Source organism: Aythya marila (assembly GCF_965140915.1).
Source record: "Aythya marila genome assembly, chromosome: 3".
Classification (NCBI taxonomy): domain Eukaryota; kingdom Metazoa; phylum Chordata; class Aves; order Anseriformes; family Anatidae; genus Aythya; species Aythya marila.
Window position 1 is genome coordinate 70,776,902 of NC_139044.1, and position 18,299 is coordinate 70,795,200.

Genomic DNA, 18,299 nt, shown 5'->3' on the forward strand with positions numbered 1-18,299 from the left:
CTCTCATTTAACTGGCAGATCCGAGACAAAATGTGAAAGAAGGTACTTTAGTTTGTTCGGTATTTGGAACTGGGTGACCAAGCTTGGCTTCTGTTGTGACGCGAGATGCGGTGGCCTTCAGAACTGTTTTAAAAGTAGCCTATGTTGGTAAAATGTTTTAATACGGTAGGCAACATTTAAGACCAGGTTACCAAAACATTGCTTCTGCTCTAATACATCATGAAGTGGCCTTCAGAACTGATTAAAAAGTAGCTTATGACGGCAGTTCCATTCTTCCTGCAAAACGAGCTGGTGATCTCTGACGCAGCATCACCAGACGTCGTTTGGTTAACATCTCAAGACAGAAGAGCTTTACACACCTCCTCCCCGACCTTCCCTTCTTCTTACACACACAAGCACCCACCCAAACACACCCCCGAAAAAAAAGTCCGAGTCAAGAAAGGAAGACTAAAACAGCAAAACCAAATCCAATGGAGATGACCGCTTCAGTGACCTGCTGGCTGTCCCGTTGGCACAGTGCTGAAACCAAAGGCAACGGTGGCCAAACTCTTTGTCAATGAGATGTGCAGAGAAGTGAAATGACTCTAAAGAAATCAACGGAAGGGATTTTATTTCAAAGAAATAAAGGTGGCTGACTGATACGATGCTAACAATTTCCCAAAGTCTCCAATGCCTTCTTAGAAAACTCCAGGTTCTAATTTTGAAGCCTTGTTCGCCTACACCCTCTCACACACAAAAACATTATAAGCTGCTTATTTGATGTATGAAACATGTAGGAAAAAAAACATTTAAAGATAGCTGCTGTACTTTTCAAAATTTGATTTGTTATTAGAAACTAGCACTGAGAAAAATCAGCACTTGGACTATCATAGAATGAGTAAAACTTTTCCTGTACAAAGTGGATTAACTGATTTGTGAAGTTAAAAAGTTGTACTCATTGTATTTACAAAGAATAAAAATATATTGAATTTAAATTACTTTCCACTGCCCTTTTAATGCTTATCCTTTTGTTTCTGGATTAGTTTCTTTGACTGCACTCTGCTTACCAGGGAACAGAAATAATCTCTACTAAAATGAGTTGCCTCGGATGCTGTGGAGTATCCACCATCAGAGGTTTTAAAGAGCAGGTTAGACAAATTTTAAGGGAATAACTTAGCTACAGGTGATCCTGCCTTGGGGCAAAAGGATCTGATGTCCTACAAAGTTGTTTTCTGTATTTCATACACATTTACTGCAAGCTTTCTAACGTTTCCTTCTCAAGGAGCTGACACAGAGCTTTTTCTGGGACGTAATTCCAAACAGATTCGATGTCTAACCTAGCATACGTCTTCTGTTTCGTTATTTAGCATTGAGTTATTTAGATCCAGTACCTGTGAGTTGTGCATCTCACGATGGTTGATGAGAACAAAAACACTGCTTCAATTAAAAAGATTCTGAAGTTTTATTGAGGTGTCCAGTTGTATTTCAAACCACAGAAAGGGGTGAGCAACTCCCCGGGCTCAGGAAGAAAAATAAAACATATTGTTCGTAAGGCAGTGAGTGAGCAAAGAGTAAAGTGTGGAAGTGTACAGTGGAAGTGTACAGCGTGTATCAGTGGCTCATTGTTGGTATCACAGACCAGAAGCACGTGCACAAAACTCCTGCTTTAGAGGTCCAAGTTTTCACCCCCTCTCTCTTCCACTTGCTCAGTCCGACAGGTCTCACGTTGCGTTCTTTCCAAATCAGCGGGACCATTAGGAGTCAGGTGAGATAAAGCACGGACTACAGGACTTTGAAACACCTTCCACGCAAACCAGCCCCGAGTGCTTGAGAATGTGTTTCCCAGAGCGTGTGGAGAATTTGATCTTAAAAAGAAACCAACACTTGATGAGGGGTTCTTACTGCATTGGTAACTTACTGCTCTTTAACTGTTTTCTGCTCTGCACTCAAGAGAACTGGACAGGGCAGAAAACTGGTTGTGGCTTCCCACCCTCGTGATAATTCAGTTTATGAGCTTTAACTCGGTTGCACATCAGGCAGGGCAATGGGTGCGCACCCCTACCTCATCTTAGTAGGACCCAGCCCGTCTTTTAGGGATATGACAAGACACTTTGATTTCAGAAACAAGCTTCTCACATAAAGTATTTGAGAAAAGAAAAAGAACACTGCTATGTATCTAAACCTAAATCAATAAAACTTCACATACATTTAGTCCTTCTTGTCCCTCTTCCAAGAGTAATTCAGCTTTTAAGTGGGATTCAACGAGCACAGGGAGTTTTAGAATTGATTATTTTGTATTACCAAAAACTTCTTGAAAAGCCTTTGCTCCCCTCAGAGTTAACAAAGACCGTGTTGAATCTATCCCACAGCCCTACCCATGGAAGCAGGGACCAAGACTTCCACAGCCCACCTGCAACCCAGAGCTGTGCCACCGGCGTCCGCTGTATTTCCTTCCCAAAAGTCCAAAAATAAGAAGACTGCACTTGGTTGTGAGCACCCAGATCACCTCTGCCGATAAACTGAGAAACAAATTCTTGTTTTATTACAGCCACAAGATAGAACGCTCCATTGATACCACACATAATCCAGTCGGCCCACCAGTGTTTGTCAGTTCACACTTTCACATCCAGAGTTCCATACAAATGACATAGGGGAAGTTTAAAATGAGATTAACGCTCTTATTTAAAGGAAACGAGTAACTTTGCAAGTTGGTAGCATGTTGTCTACACAGTGATAGGAAGGAATATATATATATAAGAGGACAAAGCAGTAGCAGAGCCAAGCCTAAGCCAACATGCAGTGAAGTTGCTGAGAACATGCACTGTTAGGAAGAGCGCAGCACACTGGATCAGATTGCTGTTAGTGTTTCTCAACTGGTAGCTCCCTCATCAAATTTTGGATCACTGAAAAAAGCTTCTCTAGCCACACAAACATCTAGGGAGAAGGAATACTTCAGCAACACTGCTTGTGAACATGAGTTCAGGAGTCCTCAGCCTGCACTGGACCTGTGGCCATACAAGCACAGTGCTACAGCCTCCCCTTAATGTCCAGGGAAGTCATCTGTGATTACAGTTTATAGCAGGCTTGCATGACTTCATATCCCCAATGACATTTATACTACTTTAATGTTCAGCTAGAGGACTTCAAATTTATTACAGAACATTGGCAGCATTCCTTTCTCCATAAGATGATACAATTGTCATATAATTGAAGCTAGATTGAGGCTTCTCATACCAAGTAGAGGGCTACCCTTCTCCCAACTTACTGAAGCCACATAGCTGTTGACTGCCAACCACATATAGGGTTGCAGCTCTGGGTCCACAACACAGAGCAACCTTCAGTATCTTTATATGTTGAATAACACTGTCAGTGAGTGCCAGCATCAAACAGCATTTAGTGACGGCTGTTAGTGGCAAAACTACGTTGCAGAAGAGCAGCACAGCACTGCTGAAACACCAGTTGACTTAGTTTAGGCGAGTCCCTGCTCCTCAGAAATCATTAGATACCCCACACTTAAGGTCAGGAGTGACAAACATGTGAAGTGCATTTTCACTTTTATTTCAAAACTTTAGACAAGTTATTTTAGTATATAAATTTGATTTTTTGTTTCCTTACAGAATATAAAGATAATTCCCTCATTGCTTCGGTATAAAGTGTTTTACAAGCTTGAAGACAATTGCATAAGTGTCTCCCACACAGGGTATCAGAAAGAAAGCAGTCTCTACAGAAGTTCAGACAGACGACTACCTCAGAAAGCATAGCAGTTTAGTCATATACAAGTGACCACGTGACACTACAACTGTGCAAGTTCAAGTAAGGCCAAGTCAGTAAACATTGTTAAATCATTGCAAATAAGAGTGGAAAGGTCTGAGAGATGCTGCAAGGGGTGGATGGTCTCATAGTATAATACTCTTAAATCAAGGGTTCAGAGGGATTTAGCTAAAATACAAGTGAATTCTTTAATGCTATAAAGTATATGCAAAGACCAAGCAGTGCACGGATGTTAGTGGAGACTTCGTGTCTGGTTATCCTCTGCATGCTAAGACAAACTATAACCTTTTAAAACCAAGCATAAGAACCACTAATGTTTGGAAGGATTCTTTCAAGAGCTCAAGTATGTCTTATTTTGGATGGTGTGTAGTTTTTGTCTATTACTTCATCTTGTAAGAACATGTGCAGACAGCGCTCATTCTGTGCCAGTGGATGGCCCGCAACCCTAGAGGGGGAGACAAAAAAAAAAAAAAAAATTGTTAGTGTTAACAAATTGAGTCTGCTTGCAGCTTGCCAGCGGAGCAAGGTTTTTATACCAATAACCTATGGGTCAGCACATATGCAGTGATGCACTTCCAGTTTACTGTTGGTGACTAGAATGATGTCTGGCAGAAAGACTCTACGTTCTCCCCTGTGTTAAATCCATCCATAAGAACTCTGAATCGTTTCTGATCACAAAGATGCATGTTATGTCATCTGCAATTGAGGGGGCTATCAAAGCTATCGTCCTAGCATTAGGAAATCTAGAATTAAGCCAGGGCAATTTTATTGGTCTTGATGCCTTTGACACAGAACACCTCTCTAAAGGCAGCTTAACCCACCAATTCTCAGTCTAGTTCAGTTTTGTTAGCCCAAGCAGAGTGAAGGAGTTATTCCACCAGGGGGTGTGAAGGTCTTGTGAAGGCCCTGACATGATTTAAAAGTGACTTTACCATGGTGTTACTATTCCCAACATGCACAAGCAGCATTGATGATCAACTGAAGGGTACTAGATATGACTATTCTGTTAACAGATGATGCCTTTAGATATGAAACATGTGGGAAAGCAAGCTTGTCTGCTCCAGAAGAGAACAGCACCTCTACCACAGATTTATTTTTGTTCCAGACAGGCTTCACTGAGCCACTATCTTTTATCAGTAAAGGAGCTTAAACTGAATTAGATGTTCCCAAGCTCGGAAGAAAACCACAAGGTTTAGCATTTAACCCCTTAAGATACCTCATAGCCTTCTGTGTATACAAGAATTGAAGAGAACCAGAATCCCAAGAAGCTGATCACTTATAGATATGAAAACCCAGAAGTGATCTGTAAAGAGCTGCATCAGTTCAGTCAATACAGGCCTCTCCCTTTAAAGGGAGAAAGTCCCCCAATATACCACCACCCCTTTCCTCCCCAGGACGGCCTTTATCAACCTTATGACTTCTAAACCTGCCAGAACACATCTGCTCTAAGGGGAAGCATAGGAGTAAGTGTAACACAGAGCCAACTCCAGGGGCTGAGTATCAGTACTTTCAATCACTCTTGTGCATCTCCTCCGTATCTCCGTCTATGAGTGCTTACCTCACCCTAGGAGGATCAACTTGTCACCACTTGTCACTGAGGGCATCCTTTAACGAGGAAGCAGAGCTCTCCTACTCAGCCCTGACAAAGATTTCAACCGCAGTCATAAAGCCTATCAACCTTGATAGGTTCAAGTAAATGAGCAGCGGTCTAAAAACATTGGTTCACAAGACAGCCTGGAGTAGGTAGTTTAAACTTCTTACTCCCACTCCACTCGCTTGCCTTGAAGTACAAGACAGACAGGACAAGAAGAGGCAGCAGCAGATTTCCTTTCCCTGTTCGGAAAGCTTGCAAATTGGTGGCTGAATTGCTCCACTAGATCTGATCTCAGAGTACTTGGTATAAGCTTTAAAACTACATGGTTAAAACTTGAATTGGTAATATTTGCTCAGGTAGCCCATGCCATTAGAATAAACTGATGAGCTTGAACAGCTGAGATCTGCCTGAAGAGTCCTGGTCCAGATGCACTCAGGTCTGCCACTACATCAATAACTACATTAACAGCCTGCTTCTGTCTTTCAGAGGAGACAAAGTTGACCAAGAAGTTTCACACTGCCACAAGATCAGTGTATTACTTGCTCTAAGACTCAAGCTGATACCAGCAAATTCATCACTTCATTTCCATTAGCAGTACTGAGATGTTTTTCAGATGCTCCTGTTGCTGAGAGTTTCACTATTAGCTGCTTTGGAATGTAAACATCCTTCCTCCCGCACATATTGCTGGACTCAGTGCCAACAAGTACATTTCCTGCAAACTGTACAGTCTCAAGCCTGCATGGATATAGAGTTGTATTTTACAGTAATGACTGTCTTAGTCATACAGACTTCAAAACACACTGCATCTTACTACAAAAGCATATCTGCATTAATGTGTTGTAGAACTTGATGCACTGGGAATTCATTCCACCTGACTAACCATCACTGGCTGTAACCAACTATATATGATGGAGTTCTGGCTCATCCTCTGTCCCCATTAAACAGCATTCTTATTGAACAAGATTAAAATGCAAGTGGAACTGATGAGTTTCAATCTCTTCTCATGGGAAAAGTCCAGAATTCAGTTGGTGCGAACAGTGTTGGCTCTGGAGGCTAGAGGAATTAGGTAGTGACAGCATTGCTTCCGACCTGCTGTTTGGATCCACTTTGTGAGATGAAAATAGCTGCTTGGGGCACTTATTTGGAGAGTAGTTAGTAGTGTCAGGTGGCAGAGGAAGAAACAAATCTTTGTTACTATTATGTCTGCTCACCCTCTGCAAGTCAATGACAAAGCCCAAAGTGTCTGTGACAAACTACACACACGCATACCTCAAGTAGTGTTTCTACATCTTCGGAACGATTCTTATGATGATTACAGAAAATGTGCATCATTATACAACCTGATAATACCTCGCATCTGCAATCAAAGTAAACTGCTGCACGCCCATTGTAAGCTTCATTGTTCACCCAGTGGAGGATACCTTTTCAGAAGTGAGAAGTAGAACTATTTTGAATGCTATAATTTTAGTAGTAATTTGCATAAATTAACTACAACACTAACATTCATTTCAGCTGTTCAGGTAAGCATTAAGATATCCAAACCAAACACGGGATGAGCAATGTTAAGTGTGTCCTATTGTGGGATTATGTTAAAGTTCCATTGTTCTGAACCTAGTGCAGCTACCATAGCTGGAGGCTTGGCAGCTCTAATTCCATTTTACAGAGCTCTGTTCTGGGTTTGTCTCCACATAACTAGACCCAATACTTACTTGTTTATGAATTGCTCAAGAGCCTGTTTCCTTTCCTCTATAAAGGAATCATCAAATATGCCATCATCTCCTCGGAAGGGGAGCTGGCGAAGAAGAGCTTTTCCTGGTAGAGGTGGTACCACAACCTGAAACATTTAGAAAAGCATCCTTAAGTGCAGCCTGAAAGCAAGCTTACACAATTCCTGTGGCATATCTTCCTCTTAGGGGATCCAACTCATCATTCAGATCCCTAGTGAAGTAAGAAACCATGAACAGGTAAGAACAGTATCTGCCCATAGTGGTAAACTGAATTCATAGGCTTAGGTTGGAAGGGATCTTCTCTGGGCAACCTGTTCTAGCGCCTCACCACCCTCTAAGCGAACAATTTCTTAACATCTAATCTAAATCTCCCCTCTTTTAGTTTAAAACCATTCCCCCTTGTCCTGTCATTGTCCATCCAAGCAGAAGTTGCTCTCCAACTTTTTCATAAGCCCTCTTTAAGTACTGAAAAGCTGCAATGAGGTCCCCCTGGAGCCTCTTCTTCAGGCTGAACATCCTCAGCTCTCAGCCTTTCTTCATAGAAGAGGTTCTCCAACCAGGTGCTCTGGAATTCAAGTTGTTCAACTCTGAATTAACTCAAAACCATTAAACAGACTCTAGCACTGTATATTTAAGGCTTGCTGAAAGGCTGACACTATTTTAACTCCGAAGTTTTTCAACTGCAACATCTGCTTGGTATGATACATATGCTTTATAACATACAGATAACATTTCAGTATCAGTACTGCTTGCATGTCTATACAAAGACTTCATCTACCTTTCAGTTTACCCACCTTGCTTTCTCTTTCTAGTTCATTCCTTAGCCATTCAAAGTCGCTGTACCTTCTTCTGACTGTAGATTCTTTCAATTTGAAGATAGGGAGATTTGTCTGGAATCAAAACATAACCAACTGATTAGATGAGAAAACTTGGATAGTTTCTCAGAGCAAGAAACAAGACATTATGTTACAAGTTAACCCCACTTCAGCCACAACACAACAGAATTGAGAATCACTTGATGCAGGAATACTGATAAAGCCCTGTGTAAGTAAGCTGGGTCTCAAACTGCTTAACTGTGAGCCTTCCATCTGCACAGTATTCTGGTAACTTGCACGTCATGAGTAGACAGGGAGAGAGCCCTCCTTTGATGATATTCTGGGAAAGGAAAGCTCCAAGACCTCAACAACATTTATATTTCAGATAGTGACGGCAAACTTGCTAGAGTGTTACAAAAAATGTTTATGTAGTTGCTGTGACCTAGTAAGGGCAAGAACTGGGGTCCATAAGTGCCATATATAACCAGCAGTAACAGAGTAAAGCTTACTGTCTTGTTCATATTCACTAACTTTGTCTCGTACTCTTTGAAAGGAGACTTTCTAGGAGCATCCTGACATTCACATTGGACTACGGTTACACGAAGTTCTTCTGTTGGCAGAAGCACAGTAGTTATTCTCAGCTAGAATTTTTTTTTTGAAGTTACGAGCCATCCCACTCAGCTTCTGGACCCAGTTTGAGTGAATATCCCAGAATTACATCATTTGTAGGCTGCTGTGCTTAAGCTATCAAGTGACAGTTTTGGCTGCTCAAGATGGGTTCGATTGCCAAGTCACTTCCCTGCACTAGCAGGCCTGTGACTATGGGCCATTGTATTCCTGCCTGTCAATAACACGCTTTTGGCTGTCACAGTTCAAAAATACTTGCAAGGTTAGCCGGGTACTTGCACATCATACTAGTTAGCCCACGGTTTACAGGGGAAGCATAAAACTATTTTGTCACGAGACCTCATATATTGCTAAATGTTTAAAAGTATTTGGGTTCTCCTTGCCACGTAAACACTGCTCATTGTACGAGTGACTCATAATAAAATTGCACTTAGGACTATTATGTCAGAAGTAAGGCTTTATAAACACTCATCTTGAGGATAAGCATACTCTACTCAAGAGTGAATAGGGCTAGGTCTCCAGGAGTGCATGAAGGAGATTCCCAGAAGTGAAGCAGTGGATTATTTTTCTCCAATTTCAGCTGTTGGCTTTTTCACCAAAAGTTCAGCCTTCCGTATTGCAACATCAACTCTTTGTCAGCGTCTCAGACAAAGTCCTTCACAATATTTAACACGCAGGCTCTCACCTGCGGGAAATATTCCCTTCTCCTCTCGAGTTACGTACAAGAGGGATTACAACTGGCTAAAAGCAGATAAAGAGCACCAGTTCCCAGGTCTTCGGGAACTCTTTTCATGCTTCTGGGCATGAGGTCCACAAAGTTAATCTCTAAACAACCTAGCAGGCTTACAGGTACAATGTGAGGGTAGAAGTGCCAATTGAGCTCATTTTACCTTCTGCATTCCCTTTTGAACTTTTGACATCCTAGCCCAGCAAGGAGAAAAGGATGCTTAAGGGACTTGTTTTCCCTCTAAGGTTAAAAAAAAAAAAAAAGCTTCTCCAGTTTTGATCATTTGTCCTTTGGTCTGGATACGAGTTCAGAAGTTATCTGTTGGGATCGATTTCTTAACCCCATGTTTCTTAAAGCTCAAATTGCAGCAGCTCTCCTTCCTCTAGAAGTTAGTACTGATCCAGCAGCGTCCTTCAGGTATGCAGCTCTTAGTGGAGTTGTTTTATATTGCTTAGCAGGATTACCTGTTTACATTTTAAGTACCTATTTTTAACGCAGGATACAGCCACACCTGAAATTATTGTACGTTCCTCATCCACTGCAAGATAATTACTCTGCTTGAGAAGACTGTCTTTGGTGAGGAAGGGTTTCTGCATGCCCTACCTCTATTTACCGCACAGATTTCCAACAAGCAAGCCAGACAGCTGCTGACGCATGCTGAATTTTGTCGAAGACAACACTGAGATGCCAACAGAAACTCTCAATTCCTGCTGTAGTGTCAGCAGCAGGACCACACAGCACCTTCGCAGCTCTGGGTTGAGTTATTCTTGTTTAGTCACCGAGGAGCCAGTAGCTATTCTGAACACGGTGTTAGCTCTGGGATTGCCTGCTGGAACAGAGATGCCCACGAGGCACAAAACTTCAGGCGAGTTTCATTTTTTACACACCTTCCCTCACGCTCACTCAGCATTATCCTCAATTTTCTGGCCTGCTGATCTGCAAGCCCGTCATGAAGCTCACGATCCTGCTTGGCACAGCCCCGGATCAGAGTTCATTCAGCATAATCACTGTAGCAATTATGACTTCCACAGCGTAATAATTAATCTCCTTTTCATCAAAAACATTGTCGACGACTTCCTAGTCTGAAGTCACGCCTCTTAGCTTGAATGCAAGTCCTAAATCGGAAAGGACTGTGCGTTACCTGAGGTGTTAAGACAGGCGGGTCACTGGTCAGGACTAACCAAGATGACTTTAACTTACCTAGTTAAAGAACCAAAGATGACACCCAAACCCCTAACTCACCCCTGCGTTTACCCACTCGGATGCCAAGCAAGTTTCTAGAATCAAGTCATTTGGCTAGCATTTAAACCAGTAGCAGGAAGCAGTAGCTGCCTCCAAAGAGATTTTAGGGCAAAACCTACATTTGTGTTATTGTAACATTCAAACTACAAGTCTAACTCCAAAGCTCAGGAGGTTCCCAATTCGCCTCGGAAACAAATGAGGGTTCAAGACAGCAGCTTGGATGACCACAGATCACCCCAACAACTCCCAGAACTCCCCAGCTGCAGCCATCCAGGTCAGGTGGAGGCAAATTTGCTTAATTTCTTCATCTGCCAATGCAACGCTAAGCAGCAGCACCACATTGCCTGTGTCTCCCACTTTTAAGAGACTGAGAATAAAGCTGCACTGTTGCCATAGCACCTACTTTGATGTTGTCTTTTCAAGTAGGTTGTGGTAGCCTTGATACAACTCTATTTCCATTAAAATAGAGTGAAAGAAAGCACTCAGCTCACTTCTGATAGGAGTTTGCGGCCTTGACTCTCAGAAGCTAGATTCAAGCTTCTTACCACCTCTCTATACGAGCTGCAATCTTTGTCAAGGGACTGCACCCTTTGCTTACATTTACAGCCTGCCAGTGGGAGCTCCGGGGCCCTACAGCAAGTATCATTCAGCGGGGAGAAAAAGATATTATGGTTTTCCTCATGCAAGAGCCTGCTGTCCTCTGGTACAGCAAAACAAGTCACCAGCAGCCCACTGTTATTGCAGACACCTTGCCCGTGGTTCGTTTCCTTCCAGACTTGGAATAAGCAGCTACCTCCTCACTTCCTAGAATTATATAAGGCAAAAACAAAAGCAAGCGTGCTCCAGGCTTCAATCAGTACAAGTTTAGGTTTCTGCTGTGTACTTCAAAGGGAATATATAAGATTTTTAACATGTTTGCTAAAAATCAGTCATTTGATCGAAGTTGATTTCTACAACCTTCCCTTATTTCCACTTGGTGTTCAGGTCTACTGTAGGTACCCTGAATGCAGGAAAAAAAAAAAAAAAAAGCAAGCCAAAAAAAAAAAAAAAAGTAAGCCACTGAAAGAAACCTGACCATATTTATAAGCTCAGATTTTTTTAAAAAATGCTGACTTAAGCTACATCAAGCTCTGCAGAGCTTCTCACTCCACAGCACTGAGACACAGACCTAGGATGGCTTCCAGCCTGAAGGCTAAAACAGTAAAATCCTAAACGTAATGCAACCAGGTAATTGCAAGAAGTAATTGCAAAGCAGGTTCTGGACAACTGAACTACAGCGTGCCCCAGTCAAAAGGCTCAAGGCAGGAAGGATAAGCCCTAAGATTAGATGAGAAAAACAGGTTGCTTAGTGATTTCTTATTCTGGAGGTTGCATGCTCAGAAGCCAAGGCTAAAAACAGCAGCCCACTTTAAAACAAACTAATTCAGGCAAAGGCTTTTACACCAGCCAGCCAGAATTAGCAAATCCAGGTAGTTATTTCAGGGTTTGCAAGCCTCCTCTGAAATATCAAGCATTTCTTTTATTCCTTTTGACTGTCCCTTTACTTTTACACAATTGCAAAGTAAACTGCCCTATGCTCGGGTTTGGCCTACTGTAAGGCCAAGTGATTTATTTCTCAGTGAGAGGGACTGAATATTCAGTTGTTTTAGCACCATTAGCTCACAACTATCAATTATGGCCAAACGGAAAGGAAAAAAGCACAGTGAATTGGTGCTCTTGATGGTTTTTATTACAGAAGTTTAAGTGCTTTGTGAGCTACAGACTGTCTAGTATGATTATGTAAATGTAGAGATACAAGAAACAGATAATAGACCTCCTCCCATACTAGTTACCAGGAGATTTTTTTTGGCTACTTAAGTAATACTCACATTTTCTTGGCTCCAAAAGTAATACTCACATCCTTAAGTGTCCACCTAACAGCTACAGAAAAGCTCCTGCTCAGTAATTTATCACCCTTAGGGGGTGCTGCAATTTAGGCCCATACAAAGAGTCCCTGAAACTTTATTTGCAGATACAGAAGTGGCTGAAAACCACAACATCCAGCTTCATTTTCCCTGAATTTCGGAGCAAAGCCGCTATGCATTTACGGTTCTACTTTCAAGACAGGTCATGAAGCCAACAAGCTGCTGCTATGAGCATCAGATCCTCCCACAACAGGAGTTGTGAGCTGGGTTCTCAAGAAAAAGTCACTGGAATAACGTGCTCATGGGGCTGTCCTTAGTTTGTGATATTTGTTTTTATAAGAAATATTGCCTGGATTTCCAACAAATAATGTCAAGACCAGAAGATTAGGGCTTCTCCATCCTTCTCTCATCAGAAAGTTGCAGCAGCAACTTCAGACCGAGTGCTGTAGCTTCACGTGGCGTTGGGATTAGGTACTTGCTGAAAACAGCCTTCAGCAGAACAACAGGCACTGCAGTACCAAGTGGGAAAAAAAAAAAAACTTTCAGGAAAGTACTTTCTCTACAGTTCAAAGCTCATAAGTCTGCTCCGTATTATTTATTTCGCCAGATGAAAAACAGGAGACCCCTGACTGCTCTAAAGTTCAAGCTGACACTTTTTTGGCAAGCCGGCTAAAAATAAAGATGTATCAAAAAAAAGCCCTCTGGCATCACATGCCTACCTGGATCACAGCCATTTGTCCCACAAAGATTAGCCATTGTGGTGTTTGATTTGGGCTGTTCAGCACTGCACCAGAGTGCACTCTTAATACATGACAATCAAGGCCTGCATTGTACGGGCAGAAAGAAAAAGGAGCCCGAGTCACCAGTTAAACTAATATACTAATAAGAAGTGCTATTCACAGGCTTGGTTATTTTACTTACACAGTAACAGACATCAACACCAAGCTGGTTCAGTACCTTCGGACTAGGTTCCTGGGTCTGGTTTAAACAAAAAAAAACTGTACAGGAAAATCAGCCACTCAGAGCTTATAGATGGAATAGAGTTGTGCATCTACTTTCCCTGCTTTAGAAGTTTGTTTCATCCAGTAGGTGCCAGTTCTTGCTCTCCCTAGTTAGCATCCTGGGAATCTGCAAGCCTGTCGGATATCGTTCTGAACTATTGCTCAAGGGAGCAGTTAACGTTTGCACAGATGCAGCACCTGCAGAACAGAAAGTCACCTGAACCGCTGCATCTTTGCTCTTTGAAGAGGACTCTGAACAGCCACAAGCATCCAGAGTAGTGCACTAAGAGAATAATTAGCTGCAGTCAGAACAGCCTTGCGGTGTGATGCAAGATTGATGCAAGATCTGCAGCATTACAGAGGATTCCTGCTGATGGTGCATCCCTGAGTCAGGGTTTAGTCATTACTCCGCCACAAGCTCCACAGACTGCAGAACTCAACAACGCTGAAGTGAACTATGTGCACCAGCAGGGGAGTCTCCTCCTGGCTTTAGAAGTTTACAGCTTTAACCCCTGCTGAAGACAAGGGCAGAAAGTTTGCTGCTGCTCCAGGACAAAGCATGTCAGAGACACACTCACCAGCCCAAGAGCACCGTGCGTAAGACAAGTGCTTTCTGAGCCAGTTATACTCGAAGCTCATTAAGCATCTTGCTCTGGATTGATTTGATCACAGAGCTGCTATCAGTATGCTGAAATGCAAATGCTGTATGGAGCAGCTAGGTCCTGAAAAAAAGAGGAGAACAGGCTTTTAAAAGTAGCTGAAGTTTAGCAGGACTTTGATTGACTTCCCCAATCCTTTGAGCCCGATACTATTCTTAACGCTGCGTGCGCTGCACACCCTGCGCTCACTTCCTTCCCTACATCTGGCCTCCAGAGCCACGTACCCCGCAGGTCCCCAAAAGCCTTTCTGCAGAGCCGACCACTGCCTCACAGAGCATGGGTTCCACCCAAAAAACGCACTGCACGTCTGGAAGCACAACAGCAAGGCGTTAGGTTTCGACACAAGGCAAGCCACTGAACTGTGTAACCCCACCAAGCTGAGGTGTGCCCTTGATGCTGAGTGTAAGCACACTGATTAGAGGCGATTCGATAGCAGTGATCAGAATTGAGGAATCAAAAGGTTTTTTAATTTGACCTCGCTTTAAGTGATGGAATTCAGCTATTTGGATTAGTAGCTCTTATAGATGCTTTATTTTAGTGCTGTCAGCTTGAGTGTTAGAGACTTCTCTATAAGTTCTCACCAATCATAAGTGGATAAATTTAACAAATGGAGAAAGCCCCTAGGTAATCTCTCTGATTTGCCAACACTCACCAGTGTGCTCATCTCCTGTGGCACTGCTTTTACAGTGGGTGTATGGTTCTGTGGTGTCACCAACTGCTGGCTTCTAAAGCTTAAGCCTTGCCTCCTTAAAGGATTTAGCAACTGAAGCTCCTGCACAGAGCCCTGTTGACCCACTTACCAGGAATATCATCACTCTCAACTGAGGTACAGGTCTGGTAATATCTGCAGGTGTGCTCTAAGATGGCAATGTAAGCTGCTGTTTGTTCTACTTTTGTTTCCTGGCATTCAGAAGGAAGGACTAGACTATAGTCCGTAACTGTTAGTTCACATTTTTCTTTTAGAGATAAGGGCAGGGAACTTCTTTGCTATGTTACTTCAGCAGACAATCTGCTTTTATCAGTTTTAACTATTGCACAAGCACCACATTGCGACCATCTAGGTGCCTTTAGATGACTCCTTCATTGAGTTTTGTTTGTCTAGAAGACACACTTTGAGCTTTGTGCCCTAACTGCATTGTTCTCCTCTTCAGCACACCCTAAGCCTTCACACAAAAGATACCTTCAAATGGTGCAAGCTCACTGCTTGCCATGGAGAACATGACCTACTCAGATTCGCTATTTTAGCACCACACTTCAACAACAGGATGGTGTTTTCCATCATTTACCAATCCCAAACAAGACGTTTGCTTCTTACTGTCAAGCTGAAGCTGTGCCCAGCAGCTTTTGCTGGAGGTTTTCAATAGCTACGCAAAAAAAATCTTTAAACTTAAAAACAAATAATGAAAGAATCTGGCAAGTGACTGCCTGCGAAGTAAGCTGCCCCACTGGAGCCACTGCATAGGCATTTATTGGCAGCACACATGGGGGAGTTGTCAAAGTATAATACATTTACAATATAGCATGTGTCCTTGTGCAGGCTGGTGAAAAAAAAAACTTTCCTCAGTACTGAAGTACAGCTGACCTGCTTTTGCAGTAGCATGCAGCTCAGCAGCCTACTCGAGACATTTAGGCTCCCCATTAGGCTCTCTTCAAGCCTGAGGTTGAAGAGCAGAATGACCCAAGAACTCGAGCACAAGGTTGCTCCCCTCGTTGCCTTCCAAGCAGCAGGTATGCTTCAGCTGCAGCCCTGGCAGAAAGCTTTTGGGCCATGTCGCAGTGCTTTACACAAGTACCTTTAGCAAGACATTAGTTATCACACATCAGTTCAAGAGTTCTCTTGCAAGCTCAGCCTTCCTAAGAGAAGTTAAACTTTGAGATGTGGACAAAGCAATAAAGATGGAATGACTTTTGAACCAACTTCAGAAGCACCACGACACTGGTGCAAGCCTAATTGCTTCAATGCAAACTCAAATCTGTGTCTTCTGTGACAGCATTTCTGTCTCTACGTGATCTCCAGGCACGACACAAGGCTGCCCAATGGCTTTTACCTGAATTTGTCAGGAGTTGAATCATCCATTCCTGCACTGCCTGACGTTTTAGCGTTGATCTAAACCCAAGCCTTCCAGATACGGCACAGGTAAGTCAATCCATCTGGTCAGATTTGTTCTGCTGCCATTACCAGCATAGCTGGGGAAGCTGGGAACACCAGCAGCTATTTTCTGTGACCACAACTAGCTGTGAAACCACAGAGATTAGTTGGTGGCTCCTGTCTTGTCATGCTTGAACAAGTAAATTGTGCTACAAGACCTGCCTTTTAGAAGAGGCAACGCTAGAGTAACTTCAGTTCAAGCTCTTCTCCCATGCTGACATTTGCCCTTTAGCCATATGGCCTGTGTTCTGCTGAGAAGCAAATAATTGACGCCAATTCAGACAGCAAACATCATTCGTGGTGTGCAGTACCTGCTCTGTAGCCTGTTCCAGCATACAGAAGCAAAACCCACTGCTACAATTCGCGATACCTGCGAGCACACAGATCGTGGAGGCACCGTGCACACAGCGGTGCACAACTGCAGAGAGAGCCATGGTGTGCGACAGGAGGTAATGCTGCACGCAGGGCAGGCAGAGGAAGCAATGTTTATACAGCAAGCTGATTAGGAAGAAACACAGAGGAAGGTCACGGTATCATTAACGTGTTTGTTAAGGTCACTTCTAGATCTTCACCAGAACAGCAGTCCAGGATTTTCTACCCCAAACTGGTCAGTCTGAGCCCACTTGCAGTCCAGTCCAGAAATCTGGTTTTGTTTTCATTTCCCCTGAAGGACGTCAGTTGGAATTACTCTTTTTTTTTTTTTTTTTTTTTTTTTAATCCCAGCAAGCTCCACTTCATCCTCAAGGACATACCAGCGCTGTGGCCCGTATTTTCCACCACCTTTCTGGGCTCCCGCAGCCGCAAACACCCAGACGCGTGGAAGCCAAAGGCACCAGGGATTCAGGACACGAAAACCAAGCAAAGAGCTACACCCTGCTCGCTGCCAAGCGAACAGCGAGGGTCCCAATAACAGCAGCTTATTCACCTAACACCATTTGGCTAGCTCTACCCTTAGTTTTGTGCTTTTTAACCCAGCCCAGCCCCAGCTGAGGGCTCCCACACGGACCCCCCCCCCCCTCACCTTGACGCGGATCTCGTAGGTGGTGAAGCGGCCGCGGCCCACCCCCACGGTCTGCGGGTTGCCCACGTCGATCTCCAGGAAGTTGCTGGGCGGCCCGTAGGCGTCGTTCAGGTTCTGCGGCTTGCTGATCAGCCGACGGGTGTCCGCGATCGTCTCGGCCATGGCCGCCCCCCCGGCCCCCCTTTTCTTCCCCCCCCCCTACGGCCGCCCGCCTTCTTTGCCGCCCGCCCGCCTCTCTTCTCGCCCCTGCCCGGCAACGCGCACCCACGCCGCCGCCGGCGGATGCGCCCGCCGCCCGCGCGCGAGGCAGCCTGGGAGTTGTAGTCCTCGCGCCGCGCCCCCCCTCTGGCTGCGCCCGCCTTCCGAACTACAAGTCCCGGCGTCCCCTGCGGCTGGTAGAGCTTAGTTTGTCGGGCCCGCCCGCGGGTTGTGGGGTTTAAGCCGAAGAGGGGTTTTTTTAGGGAGATAGAACAAAAATAACGGGGAACTGTGAGGGGCAGCTCCTCGCCCGCCGGCATTAGCGCTGCTCCTTATGGCGGGGAGGTCTAGTGTTGGTTGGTGTATTGGCCAGGAGCGTAGCAGAGGTCAAGTGCTGGGCCTGGCCCCACTGGGGTGCTGGGGAGCTTGCGGGGGGGGAGGGGGGGGGGTGGCGTCCTGAGGTAATTTGGGTTTTTAATTAGCAGCGACACCTCAGTATCAAACGCACAACATTTGGTTTTCCCCCTCGCTGTCGTTGGGGTGCACAATAAAAACGAAGTCCAAAAGCTCAAGCAAATAGTGTGTTACTGTAAAGGAGACACTGCCAAAAGGAGTGGAAAGCTCGCCTTCTTGTTTCACCTAAAGCATCAATAAACATAAATCATGTTAACCCACTGCTAATATTTCTAAGTGACCCTATCATTGTAGAGCCCTTCCAGATTGATTTTTATCTACTTATGTACATATCTGCTAACAGTGCCCCTACCCCTCCAATAAATAAATATATATATAATTTTCCTATCTTCCTTATGAGAGAGTTCTAGTACACTCTATTTGACTACACTCAACTGCGATCCAGGTAAAACGAGCCCGTAGAAAAACTAG

At 43.9% G+C, this 18,299-nt stretch overlaps 1 protein-coding gene across 1 annotated transcript; it reads right to left on the bottom strand.

Annotated features, from left to right (window-relative positions):
• Positions 1-1,422: 1,422 nt before the first annotated feature.
• SNX3 (sorting nexin 3) lies at positions 1,423-17,396 on the bottom strand. The gene is made up of 4 exons (XM_082755875.1): positions 17,217-17,396; positions 7,866-7,961; positions 7,054-7,178; positions 1,423-4,195 (listed from the first exon to the last, which is right to left on the bottom strand). The coding sequence occupies exons 1-4, from the start codon at positions 17,376-17,378 to the stop codon at positions 4,090-4,092; spliced, it is 489 nt and encodes a 162-aa protein (XP_082612001.1). The 5' UTR covers positions 17,379-17,396; the 3' UTR covers positions 1,423-4,089.
• Between the last annotated feature and the right edge of the window lie 903 nt (positions 17,397-18,299).

Excerpts from the sequence above, each read along its gene's own strand:
- SNX3 (XM_082755875.1), bottom strand. The coding sequence starts at position 17,378 with ATGGCCGAGACGATCGCGGACACCCGTCGGCTGATCAGCAAGCCGCAG. Across the intron at positions 7,179-7,865 it reads AACTAGAAAGAGAAAGCAAG|GTTGTGGTACCACCTCTACC; the intron begins GTGGGTAAACTG and ends TAAATGTTTCAG. Across the intron at positions 4,196-7,053 it reads CTTGAGCAATTCATAAACAA|GGTTGCGGGCCATCCACTGG; the intron begins GTAAGTATTGGG and ends CTCCCCCTCTAG.